Below are 26939 nucleotides of genomic sequence, written 5' to 3' on the forward strand. Positions count from 1 at the left end.
TGCCTTCCTGTTTCAATATTTGCTCCAGCCTGCGTTGCTTGAAGGCTAACAGGCCCTAACTGACTCTGAATCTGTTCATTGATCTGTGTCTTCCCATCTTGAAGCCTCCTGGCTTCCTTCCTTGGTCATGCCCTGAACTGTAGTGGTCCCCTTAGGGATAGTATATTCTATCACAGCAATATTTCCCTTAATTACACTTTTATCTGTTTAAGTTTTTAAAGCAGTTTTGAAATTGTCTAGTTGTAGTAGTAATGCAGTTGTCTCATCTCTTATTTTCCATGTTGGCACCAAAATAAATAAATAAATAAATCCCCTATCGGGGAGAAACTTTAAACATTAAATTGTTAATTAACAACATTTTATGGGTGCAAAAAGTTGTTAGTGACTATTAAACTGTCTAGTAATGTGCTTTTGCTCCTGGCATTATGGGTGAAAAATTAAGTTAGTAAAATGGCCTTGTTCATGCATAGTAAAATCTTAATTTATACTTACCCTGTTGCAGCTATTATTGGGAAATGCTGCTCTCTTTTGAGCACCTGTAGATCTACCAAATACAAATCTTACCAGGTTTTTAAGATTTTTTTTTTGTTCCCTCCCAAGGCACCTCTATCCCATTTTGCTCCAGGGAAAGACTTGTGTCCTTTCCATGAGACAGGCGGTAGTTCTGGGGGGTTTCTGGTCAACTGCTAGAGACAAGACAGATGAGCTACTCATCGCATCTGAGACTCCACAATATTCAGATTACATCAAGTGGCAAATCAGTTCTGTGACTTTTGGCTTCTCCTTGTGAGACAGTTCCATCATATTAACCAAGAATGTTTGTATTTGGTAAAATCTTAGCTGAACAGCTTGTCAGTTTTCATCCTTTTTGTTATGTATATGGAAAAGGTGTGTGTAGAACAGAGCCCTCTCTGGCTCTGTTGAAATGGCAGGAGAGTCTAAGCAAGACATCCAAGAAAGCATGTTTAGTGCAAAACCCTCTAAATGTTCAAGCTAAACTTTTAAAGTGGAGATGCTATAGGTTGTCCCCTTCCCATGCCTAGTAACAAGGTTTCAATGCAGCAGGTACTATTTGCCTTGATGATCACAGTTACAGTATCTCATGAATGATTTCAGGATTTAGTGAGCACCAGGCTTCTCTGGATAACTTAAATCTGTTATATGAAGTTGAACCATCTTCAGCAGAGACTTAATTAGGATTTGTGAATGGCTGGCCCAGAGAGATTGAAATAAATGACTTGGGTGCTAGGTAAAGACATGGAAATAATCCTTACCTCAGCTGTTTTACACTGAAAACTTGTATTCCTCTTTGAGTGATGTCCCTGTAGGTGTTCCACTTTAGATGTTCGTGCGCCCTGGAGCTTGTAATCTTGCGCCGCTTCAGGCAGGTATCTGGCACTGTGCGACCAACGCCTCCTCAGTTCCTCCTCGTCTGCCATTGACTCAAGTCGGAACAGCTAGCAGCCCTTTCAGCTTATCCTGAGTAGGATAGGTTTATCATTCGTGTGCTCCTTCATGTTTTGGCCACTATTCCAGAGGAATCATAGAATCATAGAATATCAGAGTTGGAAGGGACCTCAAGAGGTCATCTAGTCCAACCCCCTGCTCAAAGCAGGACCAATTCCCAGCTAAATCATCCCAGCCAGGGCTTTGTCAAGCCGGGCCTTAAAAACCTCCAAGGAAGGAGACTCCACCACCTCCCTAGGTAACGCATTCCAGTGTTTCACCACCCTCCTAGTGAAATAGTTTTTCCTGATATCCAACCTGGACCTCCCCCACTGCAACTTGAGACCATTGCTCCTTGTTCTGTCGTCTGCCACCACTGAGAACAGCCGAGCTCCATCCTCTTTGGAACCCCCCTTCAGGTAGTTGAAGGCTGCTATCAAATCCCCCCTCATTCTTCTCTTCTGGAGACTAAACAATCCCAGTTCCCTCAGCCTCTCCTCATAAGTCATGTGCTCCAGACCCCTAATCATTTTTGTTGCCCTCCGCTGGACTCTTTCCAATTTTTCCACATCCTTCTTGTAGTGTGGGGCCCAAAACTGGACACAGTATTCCAGATGAGGCCTCACCAATGTCGAATAAAGGGGAACGATCACGTCCCTCGATCTGCTGGCAATGCCCCTACTTATACAGCCCAAAATGCCGTTAGCCTTCTTGGCAACAAGAGCACACTGTTGACTCATATCCAGCTTCTCGTCCACTGTGACCCCTAGGTCCTTTTCTGCAGAACTTCTACCTAGCCATTCGGTCCCTAGTCTGTAGCAGTGCATGGGATTCTTCCGTCCTAAGTGCAGGACTCTGCACTTGTCCTTGTTGAACCTCATCAGGTTTTTTTCGGCCCAATCTTCTAATTTGTCTAGGTCCCTCTGTATCCGATCCCTACCCTCTAGTGTATCTACCACGCCTCCTAGTTTAGTGTCATCTGCAAACTTGCTGAGAGTGCAGTCCACACCATCCTCCAGATCATTAATAAAGATATTAAACAAAACCGGCCCCAGGACCGACCCTTGGGGCACTCCGCTTGAAATCGGCTGCCAACTAGACATGGAGCCATTGATCACTACCCGTTGAGCCCGACGATCTAGCCAGCTTTCTATCCACCTTACAGTCCATTCATCCAGCCCATACTTCTTTAACTTGGCGGCAAGAATACTGTGGGAGACTGTATCAAAAGCTTTGCTAAAGTCAAGGAATAACACATCCACTGCTTTCCCCTCATCGACAGAGCCAGTTATCTCATCATAGAAGGCAATTAGGTTAGTCAGGCACGACTTCCCCTTCGTGAATCCATGCTGACTGTTCCTGATCACTTTCCTCTCCTCTAAATGTTTCATAATTGATTCCTTGAGGACCTGCTCCATGATTTTTCCAGGGACTGAGGTGAGGCTGACTGGCCAGTAGTTCCCCGGATCCTCCTTCTTCCCTTTTTTAAAGATGGGCACTACATTAGCCTTTTTCCAGTCATCTGGGACCTCCCCCGATCGCCATGAGTTTTCAAAAATAATGGCTAATGGCTCTGCAATCTCACCCGCCAACTCCTTTAGCACCCTCGGATGCAGCGCATCCGGCCCCATGGATTTGTGCACGTCCAGTTTTTCTAAATAGTCCCGAACCACTTCTTTCTCCACAGAGGGTTGGTCACCTTCTCCCCATGCTGTACTGCCCAGTGCAGCAGTCTGGGAGCTGACCTTGTTCGTGAAGACAGAGGCAAAAAAATCATTGAGTACATTAGCTTTTTCCACATCCTCGGTCACTAGGTTGCCTCCCTCATTCAGTAAGGGGCCCACACTTTCCTTGATTTTCTTCTTGTTGCTAACATACCTGAAGAAACCCTTCTTGTTACTCTTAACATCTCTTGCTAACTGCAACGCCAAGTGTGATTTGGCCTTCCTGATTTCACTCCTGCACGCCTGAGCAATATTTTTATACTCCTCCCTGGTCATTTGTCCAATCTTCCACTTCTTGTAAGCTTCTTTTTTGCGTTTAAGATCAGCAAGGATTTCACTGTTTAGCCAATCTGGTCGCCTGCCATATTTACTATTCTTTCTACACATCGGGATGGTTTGTTCCTGCAACCTCAATAAGGATTCTTTAAAATACAGCCAGCTCTCCTGGACCCCTTTGCCCTTCATGTTATTCTCCCAGGGGATCCTGCCCATCTGTTCCCTGAGGGAGTCAAAGTCTGCTTTTCTGAAGTCCAGGGTCCGTATTCTGCTGCTCTCCTTTCTTCCTTGTGTCAGGATCCTGAACTCGACCATCTCATGGTCACTGCCTCCGAGGTTCCCATCCACTTTTGCTTCCCCTACTAGTTCTTCTCTGTTTGTGAGTAGCAGGTCAAGAAAAGCTTTGCCCCTAGTTGGTTCCTCCAACACTTGCACCAGGAAATTGTCCCCTACACTATCCAAAAATTTCCTGGATTGCCTGTGCACCGCTGTATTGCTCTCCCAGCAGATATCAGGGTGATTAAAGTCTCCCATGAGAACCAGGGCCTGCGATCTAGCAACTTCTGCTAGTTGCCAGAAGAAAGCCTCGTCCACCTCATCCCCCTGGTCTGGTGGTCTATAGCAGACTCCAACCACGACATCACCCTTGTTGCTCACACTTCTCAACTTTATCCAGAGACTCTCAGGTTTTTCTGCAGTTTCATACCGGAGCTCTGAGCAGTCATACTCCTCTCTTACATACAACGCAACTCCCCCACCTTTTCTGCCCTGCCTGTCCTTCCTGAACAGTTTATATCTATCCATGACAGTACTCCAGTCATGTGAGTTATCCCACCAAGTCTCTGTTATTCCAATCACATCATAGTTCCTTGACTGTGCCAGGACTTCCAGTTCTCCCTGCTTGTTTCCCAGGCTTCTTGCATTTATGTATAGGCACTTAAGATAACTCATCGATCGTCCCTCTTTCTCAGCATGAGACAGGAGTCCTCCCCTCTTGCGCTCTCCTGCTTGTGCTTCCTCCCAGGATCCCATTTCCCCACTTACCTCAGGGCTTTGGTCTCCTTCTCCCGGTGAACCTAGTTTAAAGCCCTCCTCACTAGGTTAGCCAGCCTGCTGGCGAAGATGCTCTTCCCTCTCTTCGTTAGGTGGAGCCCGTCTCTGCCTAGCACTCCTTCTTCTTGGAACACCATCCCATGGTCGAAGAATCCAAAGCCTTCTCTCCGACACCACCTGCGTAGCCATTCGTTGACTTCCACGATTCGGACATGCTTCCGTTCTGATGACGCTTGTTTAAAAAAAAAAATGCGTTAATTAAATTTGTGACTGAACTCCTTGTGGGAGACTTGTATGTCCTCTGCTCTGTTTTACCTGCATTCTGCCATATATTTCATATTCTAGAAGTCTCAGATATTGACCCAGCACACGTTGTTCATTTTAAGAACACTTTTGCTGCACATTTCACAAAATGCAAAGAAGGTATCGATGTGAGATTTCTAATGATAGCTACAGCAGTCGACCCAAGGTTTAAGAATCTCAAGTGCCTTCTAAAATCTGAGCAGGACGAGGTGTGTAGCATGCTTTCAGAAGTCTCAAAACAGCAACGCTGAAGCAGAAACTACAGAACCCGAATTACCGAAAAATAAAATCAACCTTCTGCTGGTGGCATCTGACTCAGATAATGAAAATGAACATGTTGGTCTGCACTGCTTTGAATTGTTATCAAGCAGAACCCGTCATCAGCATGGACGCATGTCCCCTGGAATGGTGGTTGAAGCATGAAGGGACATTTGAATCTTTAGCTCATCTGGCACAGAAATAACTTGCGACACCAGCTACAACAGTGCCATGAGTATGCTTGTTCTCACTTTCAGGCGACATTGGCAGCATTATCTCCTGCAAATGTAAAACAAACTTGTTTGCCTGAGCGACTGGCTGAACATGAATGAAGTAGGACTGAGCAGACTTGTAGTTCTAAAATTTTACATTGTTTTATTTTTGTACTTTTTTGTACATAATTCTACGTTTGTAAGTTCAACTTTCATGATAATGAGATTGCACTACAGTACTTGTATTGGGTGAATTGAAAAATACTATTTTTTACAGTGCAAATATTTGTAATCAAAAATCTAAAGTGAACACTGTACACTTCGTATTGTGTTGTAATTGAAATCAATATATTTGAAAATGTAGAAAACATCCAAAAATATGTAAATAAATGGTATTTTATTATTGTTTAGCAGTGTGATTAGTCGTGATTAATTTTTTAATCGCTTGACAGTCCTAGTTTAAACTAGTTAGCTTTATTCTTTTGTCTCCGTCCCCCCCTCCCCCAAATAAAAATTGTTTCTCTTCATAGGATTGCAGGTTTCTGTTAAACTGTCACTGTAGAGTAGTCGTTTTTCTCCCCCCTGACCTCCCTTTACAGGGAGAAAATGCTCCCTGAGGGGCATGCCTGCCTCCTCAGGGTTCAAACACTGCCTTACTTACAGACTTTCAATACCAGTTTCAGACAGACACTCTGTGTGTCTGCTGTCTTGGTGAGACCGGTATACCGCAGAAGTGCTTGCACTGCCACAACCTCAAAGCCCACACCAGGAAGGCGAGAGACCTTCTATTTTAAACTCTTCCTCATGGAGAAGTCTCTCCGCCCTGATTCTGAGCCCGAGGGACACACCCTTCATGGCCAGAGATCTCCAACAGCCGCCTCTGACAGGGCCTTTCTTCCATGGTCCAGGCTCCCAACCGCCAAGAAGGCAGCGCAAAAAAAAAAAAAAAAAAAAAAAAGTACAATGACCCTGACTCATGAGTTGGCCAATAAAAGGCGCTCCTCCAACGGTCAAACAGCTTCAGTACCAACTGCACCAGGTCCTCCCATCACCGAAATAGCAGGATGATCTGGCTCTGTTGGTGCCAAGAAAACAAAAGATGCCGAGCTCTGACACAGGCAGCAAGGAGAAACTGAAACCCCATACTACAGTACTGGTGGAGCTGATCAAACACTCAGTACCAAGAGTCTCAGCACTTCTGCAGATGATGGCACCACCTAGTGCAGGCACCACACACCTGGGGCCGCACAACGGCACCAACGAGAAGATTGCAACATCTGATACGGATTCCTATGATGCCAGTGGTACCAATGCCATTGACACCTTGCCGCTAGGGTCTGCCATTCTCGGTACCGACAGTACCTCAGGAACACTCGATACCAAGTCAACCCACCTCTCCATGTCTTTCCGGTCTGCCATTTTCGAGCGATGATGATGATGTTCTACACTCTCCACAGCATTCCTCTCCTGTGAGTGCTCCCATCAAATCAGTTCCTGCGCACAAGGGCTACCTGGTTGACCCGAAGTACCACCCCTGGTGTGGGCACCCCTGGATGCCACCTATACCCTTCTTTCCACAGTGGCCATTTTGGAGCCCAGGAATGGCTTACCCGCTACAGCAGCAACGATACAGACCCATCGGCCCACCGAGAGAGTACATTCACCCTTATTCACGGCACAGGGACCATCTGAACCAACAGAACGGGGCTGAAGAGGGGGAGGAATTCTCTGACCAGGACATCGCACCTGAGGCTCACTTCTCATCTTCGCCTGATGACACTATCCTGTCCCCGCCTCCCAACACATGAGACGATTTCAAGCAATTCCAAGACCTCTGTAAGAGAGTTGTGAGTTCACTGGATATTTCACTCGAAGTCCAGGAAGCATGGCATGATAGACATACTGCACACACCTACTTCCTCCAAAATCTCTCTTCCTATGAATGATGTGATTATGGTACCAGTGAAGTTAATCTGGCAGACCCCAGCAAGCGGTCTAATTAAAAAAAAAAATACTACATGATTGCGAAGGGAACTGAATTTCTCTTCTTGTGGTCAATGAGCAGGGCAGATGACAGCTACTCCCAGGAACATGCCATATGAAAAGAATTGGAAGAGGCTCAATCTCTTTGGCCACAAAGCATACTCCTTGGTGACCTTACACTTGAGAATAGCTAACTAAGAAGTGTTACTAGCTAAATACGATCATAATAATTACGCAAAATTCTCTTGAATTTATTGATTTTATTCTGGAAGAGAGAGAGCAATTCAGATCATTTGTATCAGAAGGACAACTCATAACCAGGATAGCATTACAGGCTGCTCTGGATTTGGCAGATACAGCAGCGAAGTCCATAGCCACCAATGTGATTATGAGAACGGCTTCCTGGCTCCATCTTTCTGGGTTCCCTGAACCAGTACAGTTGATGGTCGAAGACCTGCCATTCGAAGGACCCAAATTCTTTGCGGCCAAAACAGGCGAGTCGCTACATACTCTCAAGGGCGGCATTACGATCCCTGGGTATTTACACACCTAGAACCAAATGAAGACAAGGAAATTATCAGGCCCCTTGAAGATTCCACCCCCTCCTTATGCACAGTGCCACACATGTTATGACCACCAGGGGCAGAAACAGAAAACATTGAGGGGAGGACTATCTACTCCTCAAATACTACTTCCCAACCATCGGCCTCCAGACAACAAATTTGAGGCCTTGGTGGAGGGCCTGTGAACCCTGCATCTTTCAATGCTGGAACCATCTACAATCTTCAAACTTTTTGGAGATCGCTTAATAGAATCATAGAATATCAGGGTTGGAAGGGACCTCAGGAGGTCATCTAGTCTAACCCCCTGCTCAAAGCAGGACCAATCCCCAACTAAATCATCCCAGCCAGGGCTTTGTCAAGCCTGACCGTAAAAACCTCTAAGGAGATTCCACCACCTCTCTAGGTAACCCATTCCCAGTGCTTCACCACCCTCCTAGTGAAAAAGTTTTTCCTAATATCCAACCTAAACCTCTCCCACTGCAACTTGAGACCATTACTCCTTGTTCTGTCATCTGGTACCACTGAGAACAGTCTAGATCCATCCTCTTTGGACCCCCCTTTCAGGTAGTTGAAAGCAGCTATCTAATCCCCCCTCATTCTTCTCTTCTGCAGACTAAGCAATCCCAGTTCCCTCAGCCTCTCCTCATAAGTCATGTGCTCCAGCCTCCTAATAATTTTTGTTGCCCTCCGCTGGACTCTTTCTAATTTTTCCACATCCTTCTTGTAATGTGGGGCTGTCACGGAGTATTGGGGGACTCAGGGCCCTGCACCCCCGGCTTCCTGCAATTCACCATGACTCTCAGCCAGCCAGTAAAGCAGAAGGTTTATTTGGATGACAGGAATACAGTCCAAGACAGGTCTTGCAGGCACAGACCACAGGGCCCCCCTCAGTTAGGTCCAGCTTGGGGTCCCAGGGCATCCCAGCCCACCCCCCTTTGGGGGGTCAGAGCCATCTATGCCTCCCAGCCATCTCTCCAGCCCGCTTCCAGCACTCTGCCTTCAGCGACCCCTCCCACAGCCTTTGTTCAGTTTCCCGGGCCAAGGTGTCACCTGGCCTCCAACCCCTCCCTGGGCTCTCATGCCACAGGCTCAGGTATGCGCCCTCGGGCAGACTCCCATCCCCCAATGCAGACTATCCCAGCCACACTCCCCTGTCAACATTCACAGACCACAGTAAGAACAGTCCCAGTTCGTCACAGGGGCCCAAAATTGGACACAGTACTCCAGATGAGGCCTCACCAATGTTGAATAGAGGGGAATGATCACGTCCCTCGATCTGATGGCAATGCCCCTACTTGTATAGCCCAAAATGCTGTTAGCCTTCGTAGCAACAAGGGCACACTGTTGACTCATATCCAGCTTCTCGTCCACTGTAACCCCTAGGTCCTTTTCTGCAGAACTGCTGCCTAGCCATTCGGTCCCTAGTCTGTAGCAGTGCATGGGATTCTTCCATCCTAAGTGCAGGAATCTGCACTTGTCCTTGTTGAACCTCATCAGGTTTCTTTTGGCCCAATCCTCTAATTTGTCTAGGTCCCTCTGTATCCTATCCCTACCCTCCAGCGTATCTACCACTCCTCCCTGTTGAGTGTCATCTGCTTGCTTCCATTCTACCCAATCTGGAAAACTATTACATCAGACAGATGGGTATTAGAAATTATCCAGAGTGGTTACTCCATCCCCATTACCTCCAGATCCCCTACCCACTCTCCCTCCCCGTCCCTCTTTAGGGGCCCCTCTCACCAACATTTACTGCAACAAGATGTAGCCACCTCTTACACCTAGGAACAGTAGAACCCATCCCAACAGAATATAGAAAGAAGGGATTCTCTTCATACCACTTTCTCATGCAGGAAAAAAAACAGGAAGGTGGAGACCCATCCTTGACCTACGGCGACTCATGAAGTTTGTGAAGAGACAGCGATTCAGAATGGTCACACCAGGTACCATAATTCCAGTGCTAGAAAGGGGGGATTGGTTCTCAGCCCTCGACCTCCAGGACGTGTATTTTCATATAACCATCCATCCCTCACGTTGGAAGGTTCTCCAATTTGCAGTAGCGCAGGAACAATTCCAATACAAGGTCCTACCCTATCCACTTCCCCTTGGGTATTTTCAAATGTCTCAGCTGTTGTAGCTGCCTACCTCCGCAGAAAAAGGAATCATGATACACCTCTACCCCAATATAACACTGTGCTCGGGAGCCAAAAAATCTTACTGCGTTATAGGTGAAACCGCGTTATATCGAACTTGCTTTGATCCACGGGAGTGCGCAGCCCTGCCCTCCTGGAGCGCTGCTTTACCACGTTATATCCAAATTTCTGTTATATTGGGTCGCGTTGTATCAGGGTAGAGGTGTATTTCCGTAGTTGGATGACTGGCTGCTGAAACTACCGACACTGCAAGCAGCATTAGAGTCCACTGAACAGACAGTAACTCTATTTACAAGGTTAGGCCTTCAAATAAATATAAAAAAATCAACTCTGACATCAGTACAAGAACTAGAGTTTATTGGGTTCTATCTCAAGTCTCCCTAGGCGACGACCTTTCTACCAAGAAAACGATTTCTGATTTTAACTAACCTGATCTCCACAACGTGAAACAGTCCATAAGTATCTGCCAGAACTTGACTGCAATTTCTAGGCCACAGGGCTGCCACGACCTTCGTCGTCAGACATGCAAGGTTACACATGTGGTGTCCACAAACTTGGCTCCAGACAGACTGTCCCACACAGGCACAATATAAACAAGCACAGCACAACGTTGAACAAATAAGACTCCCTTATCTATCCACGGTGTCTGCAGGGGGGTGCCCTTTGTACAGAATCGGCCAACGCTCACTATCACCACAGATGCATCCATCCGGGGTTGGGATGCATACTAAACTCGGGTTCTGTCCAAGGCCGGTGAAATCCCATCTTCATATAAATCTTTTAGCGCTATGAGCTGTTCGAAACACCTGCTCCCATTTCTTACCGATTGTCAAAGGCAAGACCGTATAGACTAGTGGTCTCCAACCTTTTTACGCACAAGATCACTTGATCTGTTTGCCACATGAGGCAACAAAGTGCCCGTGACTCTGCTCCTTCCAGAATCATAGCCTGAGCTCGCTTGCAGATGCATTTCTCCTCCCCTGGACGGAACATCTGCTGTAGGCATTCCCACTCGTGGACAAGGTCCTGCTCAAGATCTGCAGGGACAAGGCAGTGGTCATACTGGTGGCACTGGCATGGCCTCACCAACACTGGTACACCACACTCCTGGAGCTGTTGGTGGACGCCCCATCGCACTGACCCTGGTCCCGGACCTGATCACCCAAGACCACGGTTGCCTTCATTACCCCAACCTCCAGTCCCTTCGTCAAATGGCTTCATGGCTAAACCCCATGGAACTCGTGCTCAGAGTCTGTTAGGGAGGCCTTGTTTGGTAGCAGAAGCCCTCCACCAGGGCCACCTACCTGGTCAAGTGGAAAAGGTTTGCAATCTGGTGCCCTCAGGGCCACACACCTCAGCTGCAGGTGCCCATATCTCTCATCCTGGACTATCTATTGCACTTAAAACAGCAAGGTCTGGTGGCATCGTCCATCAAGGTGCACTTGGCAACCATTTCTGCCTTCCAGCCAGGAGCAGCTGGGTGTTCTGTTTTTGCCAACCCCATGGTTGGACATTTCCTGAGAGGTATGAAAAGGCTGTACCCTCAGGTTAGACAACCGGTCCTGGTGTGGGACCTCTGCCTGGTCCTTTCTCTCACACACACCTCCTCCCCCCACGTTGGAACCCCTAATGCTTTGCTTACTGCTATACCTATCATAGAAGGTGGTCTTCCTAGTCGCCATTACTTCGGCAAGGAGGGTGTCGGAGCTTCAAGCCCTCACCTCCGACCCTCCCTACACTGTTTTCTTTAAGGACAAGGTGCAACTCAGGCCTCATCCAGCATTTCTTCCAAAGGTGATGTCCCAGTTCCGTTCCAACCAGGACATTTTTCTTTTACCCTAAGCCTCACTCAAGTAGCCGAGAACAGAGGCTTTGCTTACTGGACATTTGAGTGCTGGCCTTTTTACATTGACCGCAGAAAGCTGTTCCGTAAATCGAACCAGCTGTTCGTGGCGGCAGCAGACCAGATGAATGGACTCCCGATCTCGTTGCAGAGGATTTAGTCATAGATCGTGTCATGCATACTAACATGCTACAACTTAGCCAAAGTTCTAGCCCTGGCACTAATGGTGCATTCCACAATGGCACAGGCCTCCTTGGCGGTGTTCCTGTCCTCGGTCCCAATTCAAGAAATCTGCAGGGCAGTGACGTGGTCTTCGGTTCACATGTTTTCCTCTCAGCAGCATTCGGCAAAGCGGCATTTCAGTCAGCGATTCCGTAACTCCAACCCCACCTCCTGGGTAGGGCTTGGGAGTCACCTAATTGGAATTGACATGAGAAAGCACTCGAAAGAAAAAATGGTTACTCACCTTCTCATAACTGTTGTTCTTTGAGATGTTGCTCATGTCCATTCCAAACCCTCTGTTGGAGTAGCCAGCAGAAAGGAACTGAAGAGGCCATGGAGGCGCCACTCCCGGGGGCTCTAGAGCTGACCCGACAGGTGCTGCTAGGGGAAAAACTTTCCAACAACTGTGCATGCGGCGTGCACACACCTAATTGGAATGGACATGAGCAACATATCTCGAAGAACAACAGTTATGAGAAGGTGAATAACTTGGGTTTCTTTGGTTTTTTGGGTTTTTTGGCTAGGTAGCAGAAAGCCCTTGACTAGGGCCACTTACCTGGTCAAGTGAAAATGCTTTACTTACTGTGCCGCCGAGTGTGGCTTCCCTCCTCTGCAAGTGTCCTTACAGTCCATCCTGGACTACCTCCTTTATGTGAAGCATTAAGGTCTGTCGCTAGCCTGTATCAAGGTGCATTTGATAGCGATATCGGTATTCCACCCTCCAATCCAGGGTTGGACAGTCTTTGCCAAGGGTATGACAGATTCAGTGAAGGTCTGGAGAAGCTCTACCCGCAGGTTCATTTAAATCGCCATGGGATTTAAATCTGGTCTTGTCCAAGCTCACTAGGCCTCTATTCGAGCCATTGGCAAAATGCTCTTCTCTGCTACTCTCTTGGAAAGTCACCTTCCTGGTAGTAGTTACTTTGCTAGAAAGAGTCTAGGTGCTTCAGGTGCTAACATCGGAGCTTCCCTATAGTGTATTCTTTAAGGACAAGGTCTGATTGTGCCCCCACTCAGCCTCTTTCCCCAAGGTGGTGTCTTTTTTACAACCAGAACATCTTCCTAGAAGTAGTCTGCCCTAAATCGCATAATACAGAAGAAGAGTGGCATCTGCATTCTCTGGATATTAGAAGTGCCTTGGCCTTTTATATAGACAGGAGAAGACCTTTCTGCAAATCCACATGGCTTTTTGTGAAAGGCCTCCCAGTAACGGTCCAAACAGTCTAGCCACGGATCATGGCCCATATCCGGGTCTGCTATGAGCAGGCGGTGGTGTCTGGCACAGGCATCATGAAGGCCCACTCAACAAGGGCTCAAGCATCTTCAGCTGCGTTTCTGGCACATATACCAATACAAGACATCTGCAAGGCAGTGACATGGTCCTCGGTCCACACATTCGAATCCCACTATGCGATCACCCAACAGGCAAAAGATGATGCTAATTTCAGGAGGGCTGTGCTGCAGTGGACACGACCTTAAACTCCTAACCCACTTCCAGGACTTCTGCTTGTGTGTCACCCAGAATGGAATCGACATGCGCAAGCACTCGAAGAAAGGACGGTTACTTACCTTTCGTAACTATTGTTCTGCGAGCTGTTGCTCGTGTCCATTCCATGACCTGCCCACCTCTCCCGCCATGGGAGTTCACAGCAAAAATGAACTAAAACGGTGCAGGGCCGGTGGCGCCCCTTATATCCGTGCATAAGTGCTGGCCTCCAGGAGTTGCCAGAGCTGGCCCTACAGATACCACTAGGGGGAAAAAATCTCTGGCAACTGTGCACACGGAGTGCGCGCTCCCGGAATGGACATGAGCAACACATCTCGAAGAACAACAGTTACGAAAGGTAGGTAATGTTCTTATTTCTGTGGAGGATTCACAGGACATCTCGGTGTGCATAAATAATCGTTTTTGCAGGGCGCCCTCTGGCTATCTGTGCCAGGCAATTAAAAGCAGATAGCCACTGTACCTGCACTGGTTATTTCAAGAAAAAATAGCAAATAAAATGTGCCGCCACAATATTGTGAACTGCATACTTATGAGAGGTTCCTTCCCTGCATCATGCTCACCCATGCTGGACTGCTGTGACTGGCTGAACTGCTCTGGGGTTACAAATAGCTCCTGGCTCTCTGGGACAATGGGTCCCTTATTTGCCTGTCTCTCTTCCTTGTCCAACACAGTCATCTCAGTGTTGCCTATGTTGGCCCATGACTCCTGACTTATCCAAGGTATTCGCACAGCTGTTGGGGGTGGTTGTGTGGTCGCTGCCAAATATAGCATGCAGCTCCTTGTAAAAGTGGCATGTTTGTGGCGCTGCACCAGAGCAACTGCTTGCCTTCTTTGTCTTCTAGTATGCCTGCCGCAGCTCCTTGGCTTTCACATGGCACTACTGCAGGTCCTCTGGTAGCCATTCTGCACTATGCCCCAAGAGATCTGCTCATAGATGTTCACATTTCTATGGCTGGAGCTGAAATGTGTCTGGACAGCCCCTTCTCCCCACAAACCCAGGAGATCCACCACCTCCTGTGTAATCCAGGCAGGAGCGCATTTGGAGTGTGGAACTGGCATGCTTAGCTTAGCTGGGCAGGCAAGCTCTCCACACCAACCAAACAGGAAATGGAAATTCAAAATTAGTGCCCCTTTAATAGGGGAGGGGCTTTTTCCTGCATACCTGACCACTGGGCAGAGGAGTTAAAGACTGTGACCAGAGTGGTCACAATGGAGCATTGTGAGACACCTCCTGGAGGCCAGTTAAGTTGACGTAAGGAATGCATTGTCTATACTGCCGTTACGTCGACCTAACTACATTGACTTAAGCACTACACCTTTCACGGAGGTGGAGCTAAGTTGACGTAGCAGGTGGGATAAGTTAGTGGGAGCGATCTTGCAGTGTAGATATTGACATTATTAGGATGACGAAAGGCAGCTTATGTCGACCTAACTCTGTAGCGTAGACCAGAGCTAAAACTCTCACACCAGTATCAACTTTCTAGACTCCACGATCAGCTGAAGATAACTATATACAAGAAACTCACAGATCACTACACTTACCTTCACGGATCCAGTAACCACCCCAAAAATGTTATCTACAGCCAGGCACTCAACTACCATAGAATGTTTCTAGGAGAAAGTCTGGGATACACACCGTAACACACTTAAAACCATGTTCACCAAACAAGTACACTCCACCAGAGAAGTAGATCACATCATGGAATGGGCTGCCCAATTACCCTAAAAGGACTTGCTTCAGTACGGGGTTGGGGGACGACGACACTGCACTCCCCTACTTGTCACTACCACCCCACACTGCAGTCTGTAGGGGGTATCATTAAACAACATACTTGATGTGGACCACATCTTGAAATAAATCTTTCCTAAATCCCCTCTTCTGGCTTTCATACAACCCCCCCCAACTTCTTCAAGCAAATCAAAAGCAAGCTACCCTCAGAACAGGACGCACCAACTCAGTGGCACCAGACCCTGTCATAACAGATGCAAAACCTGTAGACATACCTCCGCTACTACAATGATCAGTACCCCTCACAACACACCTTTCAAGATCCATGGGTTCTACACATCCTTATCATGTGGTGTACCTCATCCAGTGCACTAAATGCCCCAGTATCTATGTGGGTGAAACGAACTAATCATCACTACATTCTCAAAAGAACTCGCACAGAAAAATGATGAAACAAAAATGCCTGTGGGTGAACACTTTTCATAAAATGGTCACTCCATATCTGGTATCTTAGTCCTTTTTCTTAAAGGAAACCTGCATAATAGCTCCCAAGCTTGTCTTTTGATAGTTAAATTCATCACTTTATTAGACCCTAAAAATCATGGATTTAATAAAGACACTGGATTTATGGCTCATTACAACAATTTGTAACCCACTCACCTGCCTTTATCCTATGACTGCAAAAGTTTTTAACTGTCCATTTCACCTTCAATGGTCTCTTGCAATGTGTGTTAACTCTTTTATGCTTGTCTGTTCTACCTTGCATTTAGTTGTGACATTGAGTTCCTTTCCCAGAACTGAAGAAGAGCTCTGTGAGACAAAAGCTTGTCTCTTTCACCAACGGAAATCGGTCCAATAAAAGATACTACCTCACCCACCCTGTCCTTACTGTCATCCATGGTGAGGGATGAAAGTAATATGAAACACTTACTCCAGGCCTCGAGTGGAAGGGGTGGGACTGGAGGTTCGTCTCCCCCAGCCAGCCTATCTGCACTGCCTTGCCTGCACGCACCACCTGGGGCTCCGGCGGCGATTTAAAAGGGCCTGGGGCTCCAGTCGCCACCGCAGTAGCACTTTAAGGACTCTCAAGAGCAATTTAATGCTTTGCTGCCGCTGCGCTTTAACTTGGACTGTGTACGGGCTTCTTACCGGTATGCCGTACTGGCCTACTTTCACCCCTGTCTGTGGCCTGGTGTTGGGTGAGGTGCTTGACTGCATGTAGAAGAGACCCAATAGCATGGTCAGGTGACACTTTGTTGTAACATCTTGCTATAGCTGGATTTTGATCTAGCATGAGTGGTTCAGGGAAGAGATGCCAACACTGTTTTGTGCATCTGAGAGATGTGGCGGTATAGGCTGGTTTTGCTTTCCAAGGTTCTAGATAGGTAGGAGAGGCGCTCTAGGAACAGGTCAGTACTTCTAGTCCAACAGATTAAGCACATAACTGGTTGGGATGTAATACAGTTGTTTAAGACCAATGCTTTCTCTGTCAGCTTCCTTTGGTGTTACATGAAAGCAGTTTTGGTGAATAATGAGAGAAACTTACATTTGGAGAGACTCATATTTTGATGAGATATAAGTAGTCTGATATCAATATCTGCTCTAATCAATATTTTTGTAGTCTCGTCTCAAGTTTGAACTATCAGTGTTTCTTAATGTTAAACTATAAGAATTAGCAAAGAAGACACACTGAAGCAGATTCCAGTGATTAGTCACTGCTGAATAATATGATTGAAACACTTCATAAAAATTGTTAGCTATGAGTCTCATATGGTTTGCCTAAATTAGGAAAAGTTTGAGTTATATTTGGGTTAGCTGACTTGTTAGCTACTTCCTACCTAACCATAACATTTTCAGTATAACTTGTTGAGATATAAAGGTGTTAATCAGCATCTACACTTCAGTAAACATTGTGGTTGGTTGCGGTTAAGTAACGTGTTAGCTAACCCTGACCCAACACAGCCTTGTCTCAGAAATTAGAAGAACTCTTATAGTGAGGGGCTTAAATCTGATAATTAAGGTTCTTGCTCTTCGTAGAAAATGGAAGGCTTTAAGTGGCAAAGGCAATGAAACGTTAACAATGTCGCAGCTAACAATGCCATGCTAATTTGGTTCTCATTTGTGATACCAGGGAGGAGGCGATTCTTCTCTACACAGCATTAATAAGACTAATCATATTGAGGTATTCTATTCCTTTCTGGGCTCCTTGTTGAAAAAACTTACTCTAACATGGGCAGATACAAAAATAAAATATATATATACTGTAAGGAGACAGAAGAAAATGGCTAGGTGCGAAAAGAGGGGAACTAGAGTCAACTGACTTACCCGGGATATCCTTTTCAGCCTTGGGATCTAGGAATATGTCCAATCATTTGGCTAATACATGCTACTGAACAACAGAAGGCTTTTACTGAACTATCCTGCGAAGGTTGCAGGCTGTTGGAAGTATATCCAGTATTCTCAGTAAATTTGAAGTATACAGTGATTTCCTGGTTTGTACTTAAGCAATATGTAGTTACTAATGAAAACTGTCAGTTTTAACTGACCTGCAGTTAATACTGTTGCATTTGTCTTACAGAGTGCCTGGTGAGGAATGCGATGGGATCAATAGCATGTCTATGGAGAGCGGCCCTGGGACAAGACTGAGAAATTTACCAGTAATGGGGGATGGACTAGAAACTACACAAATGTCTACAACACAGGCACAGACCCAACCCCAACAAGGCAGTATTGTAGGCACTAACCCCCCTCCACCAGAGACCTCCAACCCTAACAAGCCCAAACGACAGACCAACCAACTGCAGTATCTACTCAAAGTGGTGCTCAAGACACTATGGAAACACCAGTTTGCGTGGCCTTTCCATCATCCTGTGGACGCTGTCAAGCTAAACCTCCCTGTAAGTACTGATTGAGAAATCTGCTGCTGCTTCTTAGATTACACATTACATGTCTGTGACAGGTTCCCCCCACTTTGGGGTGCTGCCTGGAACTGGGGTACCACTGAGTCTGCCTGACCCTCCAGCCTGGGCTCCGTTTACACTGTATTGGTAAGGCAAGCCAGCCAAGCCCTCCCTCAGGCTTCAGACTGCACTTGACCAGCACACATACAGGTAGGGACACACCCAGCCTCAGCTGTACACACAGATGCTGAGATCAACTGTGTATGGGAAGGCACAGCTAAGGAATTGCTCAGTACTCAAGTGCACACCCCCCTCAAGAGGGTAACCACACAATTGTACCGTCTTGCGCGGCACAGAGAACTGTACAGTGTAAGCTCATGAAATTCGCCCCCTTACTCAGTGTGGAGAGGGATATACACAGCTTTTTGCCCCGAATTATGATTTCCCCACACACTGGTTTTAGACAAAACAAGTTTATTAACTACAAAAGATAGATTTTAAGTGATTATAAGGGCTAGCAAACCGTTCAAAGCAGATTACCTAGCAAATAAAACAAACACACAATCTAAGCTTAATAAACCAAAGAAACTGGTTATAAGTAGCAAATTCTCACCTAAAATGTTGTTTTAGGCAGATGCCGAGATTCTTGAAGGTAAGCTGCACTTGCTTGCAGCTTAAAACTCCAGATATTCCTTTCACAGGCCAGACACTCTCTAGCCTGGGCTCAGCCCTTCTCCCCTAGTCCAGTCTTGTTCTCAGGTGTTTCCAGTAGTCCTCTTTCTTGGACAGGGAATCAAAGAAGAACGAAGCACAATGATGTCACTCCCCTGCTTTAAATAGCTTTTGCATATGTCAGGAATCCTTTGACTACCAGTTTGATCCTCAAACCCGGTCAGTGGAAAAACACTAGTATTATTATGGAATTCAGTACCAGGTGACTTGGTCACAGGTCCCTGCAGCCATAACTCAGTCTGTTTGTATCGTCCCCTGGAAGGCTTCTCAGTGGGTGATCAGCATTTTCTAAGACCTATTGTTCTCCCTAATGGCTCTTCCCAGTGAGACATCTAAACTGATTGCATTCTGCTTAGTGGGCATTCCCCAGGTGTAAACACATTTGTAATTGATGCATAGACAGTATTCCTAACTTTAGATACCAAAATGATACATGCATACAAATAGGATAATCCTATTCACAATCATAACCTTTCCAATGATATCTCACATGTCTTACCTTGTATAAAATACATTATAGGTATGCCATAATCATATCCTATATAACAGTATCTCTATGAAGTATATGGGGCGTAATGCCACAATGTCCATGAAGAATATGAAGTCCTTTGTATCTCGGGTATTTTCTCCCTCCTACTGAAATCACCGAATCAGTGGTTTTTGGAGATAGACACCAGGAGGGGTACACTCTCAATGATTCAGCCAGTCTTCAAATTTTGTGGAGGGGAGGGTATTTATAATTAGGAATAATATCCCTTCTTCTTCGAGTGCTTGCTCATATCCATTCCATTAGGTGTGTGCGCGCCGCGTGCACGATCGTCGGAAGATTTTCTACCCTAGCAACACCGGCGGGTCGGCTGTGGAGCCCCCTAGAGTGGCGCCTTCATGGCGCTGAATATATACCCCAGCCGACCCGGCGCCCCCTCAGTTCCTTCTTACCGCCCCTGACGGTCGTTGGAACTGTGGAGCGCGGCATAGCTGTTCTCCACTCTCCCTAGCTTAGTTAGTCATTCGCAGTTATAGTTATAGTTATAGTGTTTATAGTTATTTAGTTAAATAGTTTTTAAAAGTTGTTCTAGTTGTTATAGTAGTTCAGGGGATTAAGGGGGTCGTCTCCCCCTTTCTCCCCCGGCCGTGGGGCCGGGCTCATGCCCAACGCTCCCGGCTTCAAGCAGTGCGCCTCCTGCGCTAAGCCTATGCCCACGAGCGACCCGCACGACTCCTGTCTGAAGTGCCTGGGAGAGTCCCATCAAACAGATAAGTGTAAGATCTGTAAGGCCTTCAGACCAAGGACCAAGAAGGAGCGGGACTTTCGGCTCCGGCAACTCCTGATGGAGGCGGCACTTAGTCCGGACGCTCCATCTACAAGTCAGGCCCCGGCACCTAGCGCCTCGGTGCGCAGTGCCCCGGCGGCACCGGCCATGCCGACCACGCGAGTGGCGTCGGACAAGCCTCCCCGGCACCGGACCTCGTCGGCACCGCAAGCACAGCAAGTGCCTCGGCGCCGGTCATTATCCCCAGGGCATAAAAAAGCCCATAAGACGGGGACCTCCGTGCCGAAGACGCCGGCTCCCCCAGTGCCGGGGGTAGAGCCGCGTCCGCCGGTGGAGCACCGGAAACAGGTGCCTCCAGCACCGTCGACTCCGGCACCGAGGCCGTTGAGTCCGGTGCAGATAGCGTCTCCACCGAGGCCGGCGGTGATACAGTGCCTCCCGTCGACTCCAGAGACCTTCGCGGCGGCGAGAGACTTGATAGCTCTCACGGAGCCGGCACCGCCTCAACCACCGGCACCGACGGCACCGTTGACTCGCCCGGTCCAGTCGAGGGGGAAACCTGCCTTGATGCGCCCTCCATCGCAAGGGCTGGAACCTCGGCACCGGTCCAGGTCCCGAAGCAGGTCCCCACACCGCTCGCAGTCCCGGCGCCGAATATCACCTCGGCACCGGTCGTACTCGCGGCCAAGATCTTCGTCGCGGCACCGCTCTACGTCTCGGCACCGCTATGATCGTCGGCACCGATCAACGTCGAGACGTAGTTCTCGGCACCGCTATGGCCGACGCTCGACGTCGAGAGGCCGCTCCCGGCACCGGGCATACTCCAGGTCCTCGTCGAGGTCCAGATCCGACTCCCGGCACCGACGAGGTCATCGGCACCGATCGCGGTCCCGGCACCGTTCGCCGGGAATCGTCTCCGGACCGGCACCGTGCGGCACCGCAGCCCACGGGAATCGTCTCGACGCTCTCGGCACCGCCATGGCCATCGCGATCGGTGTCTCGCTCCTCGGAGGACCTATCGAGATCGGCATACCCCCCTCAGGGGCAAGCCGAGGAACAGGACTTGGGCCATTGGCAAGATATAACAGAGGACCATTCTCATGGCCCATCTCACTGGTCGTTTTGGACCCCGTGGGCGTACCATCAGGCGCAAGGGGCTCTAATAGCTTCGACCTCTCGCTCGGGTCACTCCGCTAGAAGGGCCCTGGAGTCCACCATCTCTCGGCCTCCGCCAGGGGGCATGGAGGCTTCCGTGTCCGCACCACCTGACGCCCTGGACCCAAGCGCAGGTGATGCTCTGGCCCAGGAGCAGGGAGACCAGGACCCTCCCTTGGATCCTGTGCCACCGGAGGCATCTTCCTCTTCCTCTCCGGATGAGGCAGTGGCGGGCACATCGTGCACAGGTCCACCTCCAATAGATCTTCGGGCTCACCAGGATCTCCTGCGGAGGATGGCCCGTAATATGGACCTGCAGGCGGAGGAGATAGTAGAGGTGCACGACCCCATCGTGAATATCCTCGGAGCGGATGCCCCATCAAGGGTGGCGTTACCCCTGATCCGCACGATACAAGCCAATGCATCTACGATATGGCAAACTCCTGCCTCTATCCCACCCACAGCGAGAGGGGTGGAAAGGAAATACCTTGTTCCATCCAAGGACTACGGGTACTTGTATACCCACCCCGAGCCGTGTTCACTGGTGGTGGCATCAGTGAACGCAAGGGAGTGCCACGGTCAGCAGGCCGCAGCGCCCAAATCAAAGGAGGCTAAGCGCCTCGATTTGTTCGGCCGTAAAGTTTACTCAGCCGGAGGGCTGCAACTTAGAGCGGCTAACCAGCAGGCGCTCTTGAGCCGTTATAACTTTAACTCCTGGAACTCTATGGGGAAGTTCAAGGAGTTGGTTCCCCAAGAGTCCAGGGAGGAGTTTGGAGCCCTGGTAGAGGAGGGTAAGAAGGTGGCTCGGACCTCCTTACAGGCCTCCTTAGACATAGCGGACTCTGCTGCGAGAACCCTGGCCTCGGGTATCGCGCTGTTGGAGCTCTCGGTTCAGACACCGATCCCGCTTCCATTATGCCCGGATCTCATCTCTCAGGACCACGGCCGCCTGCGTCACCCCGACCTGCAATCACTCCACCTCACGGCGTGGCTGCTCCATGGTTCACCCAGGCAGAGCAGCAGTGCTCGCACTCTGTCCAACAGATTCTGCTGAGCAGTAGGAAACTCTCAACACGGACCACATACTTGGCCAAGTGGAAGCGGTTCTCCTGTTGGTGCGAACAACGAGCCACGTCCCCGTTACAGGCACCTATTCCTCTCATATTGGAATATCTCCTCTCCCTAAAACAGCAAGGGTTGGCGATATCTTCAATTAGAGTTCACCTGGCCGCTATATCGGCTTTTCACCCAGGGGAACTCGCGTCTTCGGTATTCTCTAACCCGATGGTCGTTAGATTCCTCAAGGGCTTAGACCGGATGTACCCACAGCAACGTCAGCCCGTTCCGACGTGGGACCTCAACCTGGTTCTCTCCAAGCTCACAGGTCCTCCATTCGAGCCACTGGCCACCTGTTCACTTCTGTACCTAGCCTGGAAGACAGCCTTCCTCGTAGCCATCACCTCAGCAAGGCGCGTTTCTGAACTCAGGGCGCTTACATCTGAGCCCCCTTACACAGTTTTTCATAAGGATAAAGTGCAGCTTCGTCCACATCCTGCCTTTCTCCCTAAGGTGGTTTCTCCTTTTCATATCAACCAGGATATATTTCTCCCGGTCTTTCATCCTAAACCACATGCCACTCGCCAGGATCAACGTTTGCATTCCCTGGACGTACGCAGGGCCCTGGCCTTCTATATTGACCGCACAAAGCACTTTAGAAAGACGACGCAACTCTTCGTCGCAGTGGCCGACCGGATGAAAGGCTCACCGGTCTCCTCACAACGCCTATCCTCCTGGATTACGTCTTGCATCCGGACTTGCTATGACCTGGCAGGTGTCTCAGCACCGCACCTCACCGCTCACTCCATGAGGGCCCAGGCTTCCTCGACGGCTTTCCTGGCACAAGTTCCGATCCAGGACATTTGTAGAGCAGCGGTTTGGTCATCAGTCCACACATTTGCAGCTCACTATGCACTAGTGCAGCAGTCCAGGGACGATGCTGCCTTCGGATCAGCGGTTTTGCACACAGCAATGTCTCACTCCGACCCCACCACCTAAGTTGGGCTTGGGAGTCACCTAATGGAATGGATATGAGCAAGCACTCGAAGAAGAAAAGACGGTTACTCACCGTTGTAACTGTTGTTCTTCGAGATGTGTTGCTCATATCCATTCCAAACCCGCCCCCCGTCCCCACTGTCGGAGTAGCCGGCAAGAAGGAACTGAGGGGGCGCCGGGTCGGCTGGGGTATATATTCAGCGCCATGAAGGCGCCACTCTAGGGGGCTCCACAGCCGACCCGCCGGTGTTGCTAGGGTAGAAAATCTTCCGACGATCGTGCACGCGGCGCGCACACACCTAATGGAATGGATATGAGCAACACATCTCGAAGAACAACAGTTACAACGGTGAGTAACCGTCTTTTCTGGTTTATAGACAGAAAATGCATTAGGAATAAATATTTTGAGTTGTTTAATATGTTAGGATACTATTCCCTCCTGTCCCCCAGTCCACACTAGTTAATTCATCTCTCTGGCTGTCAAGCAGGAGGAATCATTAAGAAGATGAGTCACTCTTGGACTTCACTCTTCCCTGCCACTCAGAATACTGTTCTGTGTAGTCACTTGCTTCATCTGTGCTATTTTGTATTAGTTAGCATAGACCTTGATGGAAGCTAAAATACTCATGGCCTTAGTGGAGTGCATTGGTACTCATACAGCCTACAGGCTGCCTGCAGCTATGTTTGTTGTGGCCTCCAGTGCTGTTCAGTAATGTTCAGTAATTTTATAACGGAAGATTTTTAAATGTAAACATACTTAATTGGCTTACAGACATTTTGAAGCCTCTTGTGTCTCCATGGTCACTCCTTCACTGTCTGCCAGAGTCCCATGGCTCACATAACATCTTCATAGGCAGGGGGGGACGAAGGGTATTAAATATGCCATCTGCCTATACTAAAAGACCACAGAATGGTTGGGGAAGCCATTGAGAGCTCTTCTGGAGAGAGCGCCATGTGAATATAGCAGTAGAAATATATTACCGACCACCTGACCAAGATGGTGATTGTGAAATGCTCAGGGAGATTAGAGAGGCTGTAAAAAATAGGTTTCAGAGTAGCAGCCGTGTTAGTCTGTATCCGCAAAAAGAAGAACAGGAGTACTTGTGGCACCTTAGAGACTAATAAATTTGTTAGTCTCTAAGGTGCCACAAGTACTTCTGTTCTTCTTTTTGCGGATACAGACTAACACGGCTGCTACTCTGAAACCTGTCATTATGCAAGGCACTGCATTTAGCCGTATGGAGTGGAAATCCATCAACCTCATGGAAGTGGGCTGTAGTCCACGAAAGCTTATGCTCTAATAAATTTGTTAGTCTCTAAGGTGCCACAAGTACTCCTGTTCTTCTTTTTGTAAAAAATAGAAATCTCAATAATAATGCAGGATTTCAACTATCCCCATATTAATGGATACATGTCACCTAAGGATGGTATGCGAAGATAAAGTCTGTAGACACCATTCAATAACTCCTTCTTGGAACAGCTAGTCCTGGAACCCACAAGGGGAAAGGCAGTTCTTGATTTACTCCTAAGCAGAGCACAGGATCTGTTCCAAGAGGTGAATATAGCTGAATTGCTTGGTAATTGCAACCATAATATAATTAAATTTAACATGCGGGGGAGGGAGGACAGCAAAGAAGCCCCACCATAGTAGCATTTAACTTCAGAAAGGTGAACTATACATAAATTAGGGAGCTAGTTAAAATGGAAATTAAAAGGCACAGTCAAAAGTGAAATGCCTGCAAGCTGCATGGAATTTTTTTTTAAACACCATAATAGAAGCTCACATTAAATGTATACCCCAAATTAAAAACATTGTAAAAGGACCAAAAAAGTGCCACCATGGCTAAACAACAAAGTAAAAAGCGGTGAGAGGCAAAAAGGCATCCTTTAAAAAGTGGAAGTTAAGGCTTACTGAGGAAAATGGAAAGGAGCATAAATTGTGGCAAGTCAAGTGTAAAAATATAATTAGGCAGGCCAAAAAAGAATTTGAAGACCAACTAACCAAAGTCTTAAAAACAAACAGCAATTTTTTTTTTAAGTACATCCATTAGAAGCAGGAAGCTTGCCAAACAATCAGTGGGTTCGCCGGACGATCAACATGCTAACGGGGCATTCAAAAAAGATTAGGCCATTGTGGAGAAACTAAACAAATCTTTGCATCAGTCTTTGCAGAGGATGTGAGGGAGTTTCTCATAACTGAGCCACTCTTCTTAGGTGACAGATCTGAGGAACTGTCAGATTGAGTTGTCAGTAGAGGAGATTTTTGAACAAATTGATAAATTAAACTAATAAGTCACCAGGACCAGATGGTATTCACCCAAGAGTTCTAAAGGAATTCAGATATGAAATTGCAAAACTACCCTATCATTTAGATCAGCTTCTGTACCAGATGCTTGGAGGATAAATTGTGACACCAATTTTTTAAAAAAACTCCAGATGTGATCCTAGCAATTATAGGCCAATAAGCCTAACTTTCAGTAGCCGGCAAATTGGATGAAACTATAGCAAAAAAACAGTATTATCAGACGTATAGGGGAAGAGTCAACACTGCTTTTGTAAAGGGAAATCGTGCCTCACCAACCTATTAGATTCTTTGAGGGAGACAACAAGCACGTGACCAGGATAATCCAGTGGATATACTGTATTTAGACTTTCAGAAAGCCTTTGACATGGTCCCTGAGCAAAGTAAGCCGTCATGGGATAAGAGGAGAGGTCCTTTCATGGATCAAGGACTGGTTAAAAGACAGGAAACAAAGGGTAGGAATAAATGGTCACTTCTCAGAATGGAGAGAGGTAAATAGTGGTATCCTCCAGGAAACGGTACTGAGAACAGTGCTGTTCATCATATTCATAAATGTTCTGGAAAAAGGGATGGACAGTGAGTTGGCAAAATTTGCAGACAATACAAAATTACTCAAGATAGTTAAGTGCAAAACAGACTGTGAAGAGTTAGAAGGGGATCTCAGAAAACTGGGTGACTAGGCAAGAAAATGGTTGATAAATTGCAAAATAATGCACATTGGAAAACACAATCCCAACTATACATACAAAATGATAGGTTCTAAATTAGCTGTTACCACTCTGGAAAGAGATCTTGGAGTCGTGTAGAGTTCTCTGAAAATGCCGCTCAATATGCATCCGCAGTCAAAAAAGCTAACAATGTTAGGAACCATTAAGAAAGCGATAGAAAATATCATTGTCACTATATAAATCCATAGTGCACCCACACCTTGAATACTGCATGTGAGTTGGTTGCCCCATCTCAAAAAAGATGCTTAGTATTGAAAAAGGTACAGAAAAGGACAACAAAAATGATTAAGGTTATGGAAGAGCTTCCATGTGAGGAGAGATTAAAAAGACTGAGACTTTTCAGCTTGGAAAAGAGATTACTAAGGGGGGATATAGTAGAGGTTTATAAAATCATGAATAGTGTGGAGAAAGGGAATATGGAAGAGTTGTTTATTCCTTTACTTAACACAAGAGCCAGGGGGCACCCAATGAAATTAATAGGCAGGAGGTTTAAAACAAACAAAAATAAGTACTTCTTCACACAGCGC

At 47.5% G+C, this 26939-nt stretch overlaps 1 protein-coding gene across 31 annotated transcripts in view; it reads left to right on the top strand.

Moving 5' to 3' along the window:
- The window catches only part of BRD4 (bromodomain containing 4), a 209512-nt gene that overhangs the window by 85530 nt on the left and 97043 nt on the right, over positions 1-26939 (top strand). For 29 of the 31 annotated variants that reach the window (XR_010594492.1, XR_010594493.1, XM_065576384.1 and 26 more), the window contains one exon: positions 17848-18166. Coding sequence is in view for 29 of the 31 variants with exons in the window: in XM_065576361.1 (XP_065432433.1) it covers positions 17848-18166 (319 nt within the window). In the remaining 2 variants the exon portion in view is untranslated. Of the gene's footprint in view, positions 1-9668; positions 9759-17847; positions 18167-26939 lie in introns of all 31 variants that reach the window. The other 2 variants (XM_065576375.1, XM_065576385.1) reach the window with 1 other exon arrangement.

Source organism: Chrysemys picta, chromosome 22 (genome assembly GCF_011386835.1).
Source record: "Chrysemys picta bellii isolate R12L10 chromosome 22, ASM1138683v2, whole genome shotgun sequence".
Classification (NCBI taxonomy): domain Eukaryota; kingdom Metazoa; phylum Chordata; order Testudines; family Emydidae; genus Chrysemys; species Chrysemys picta.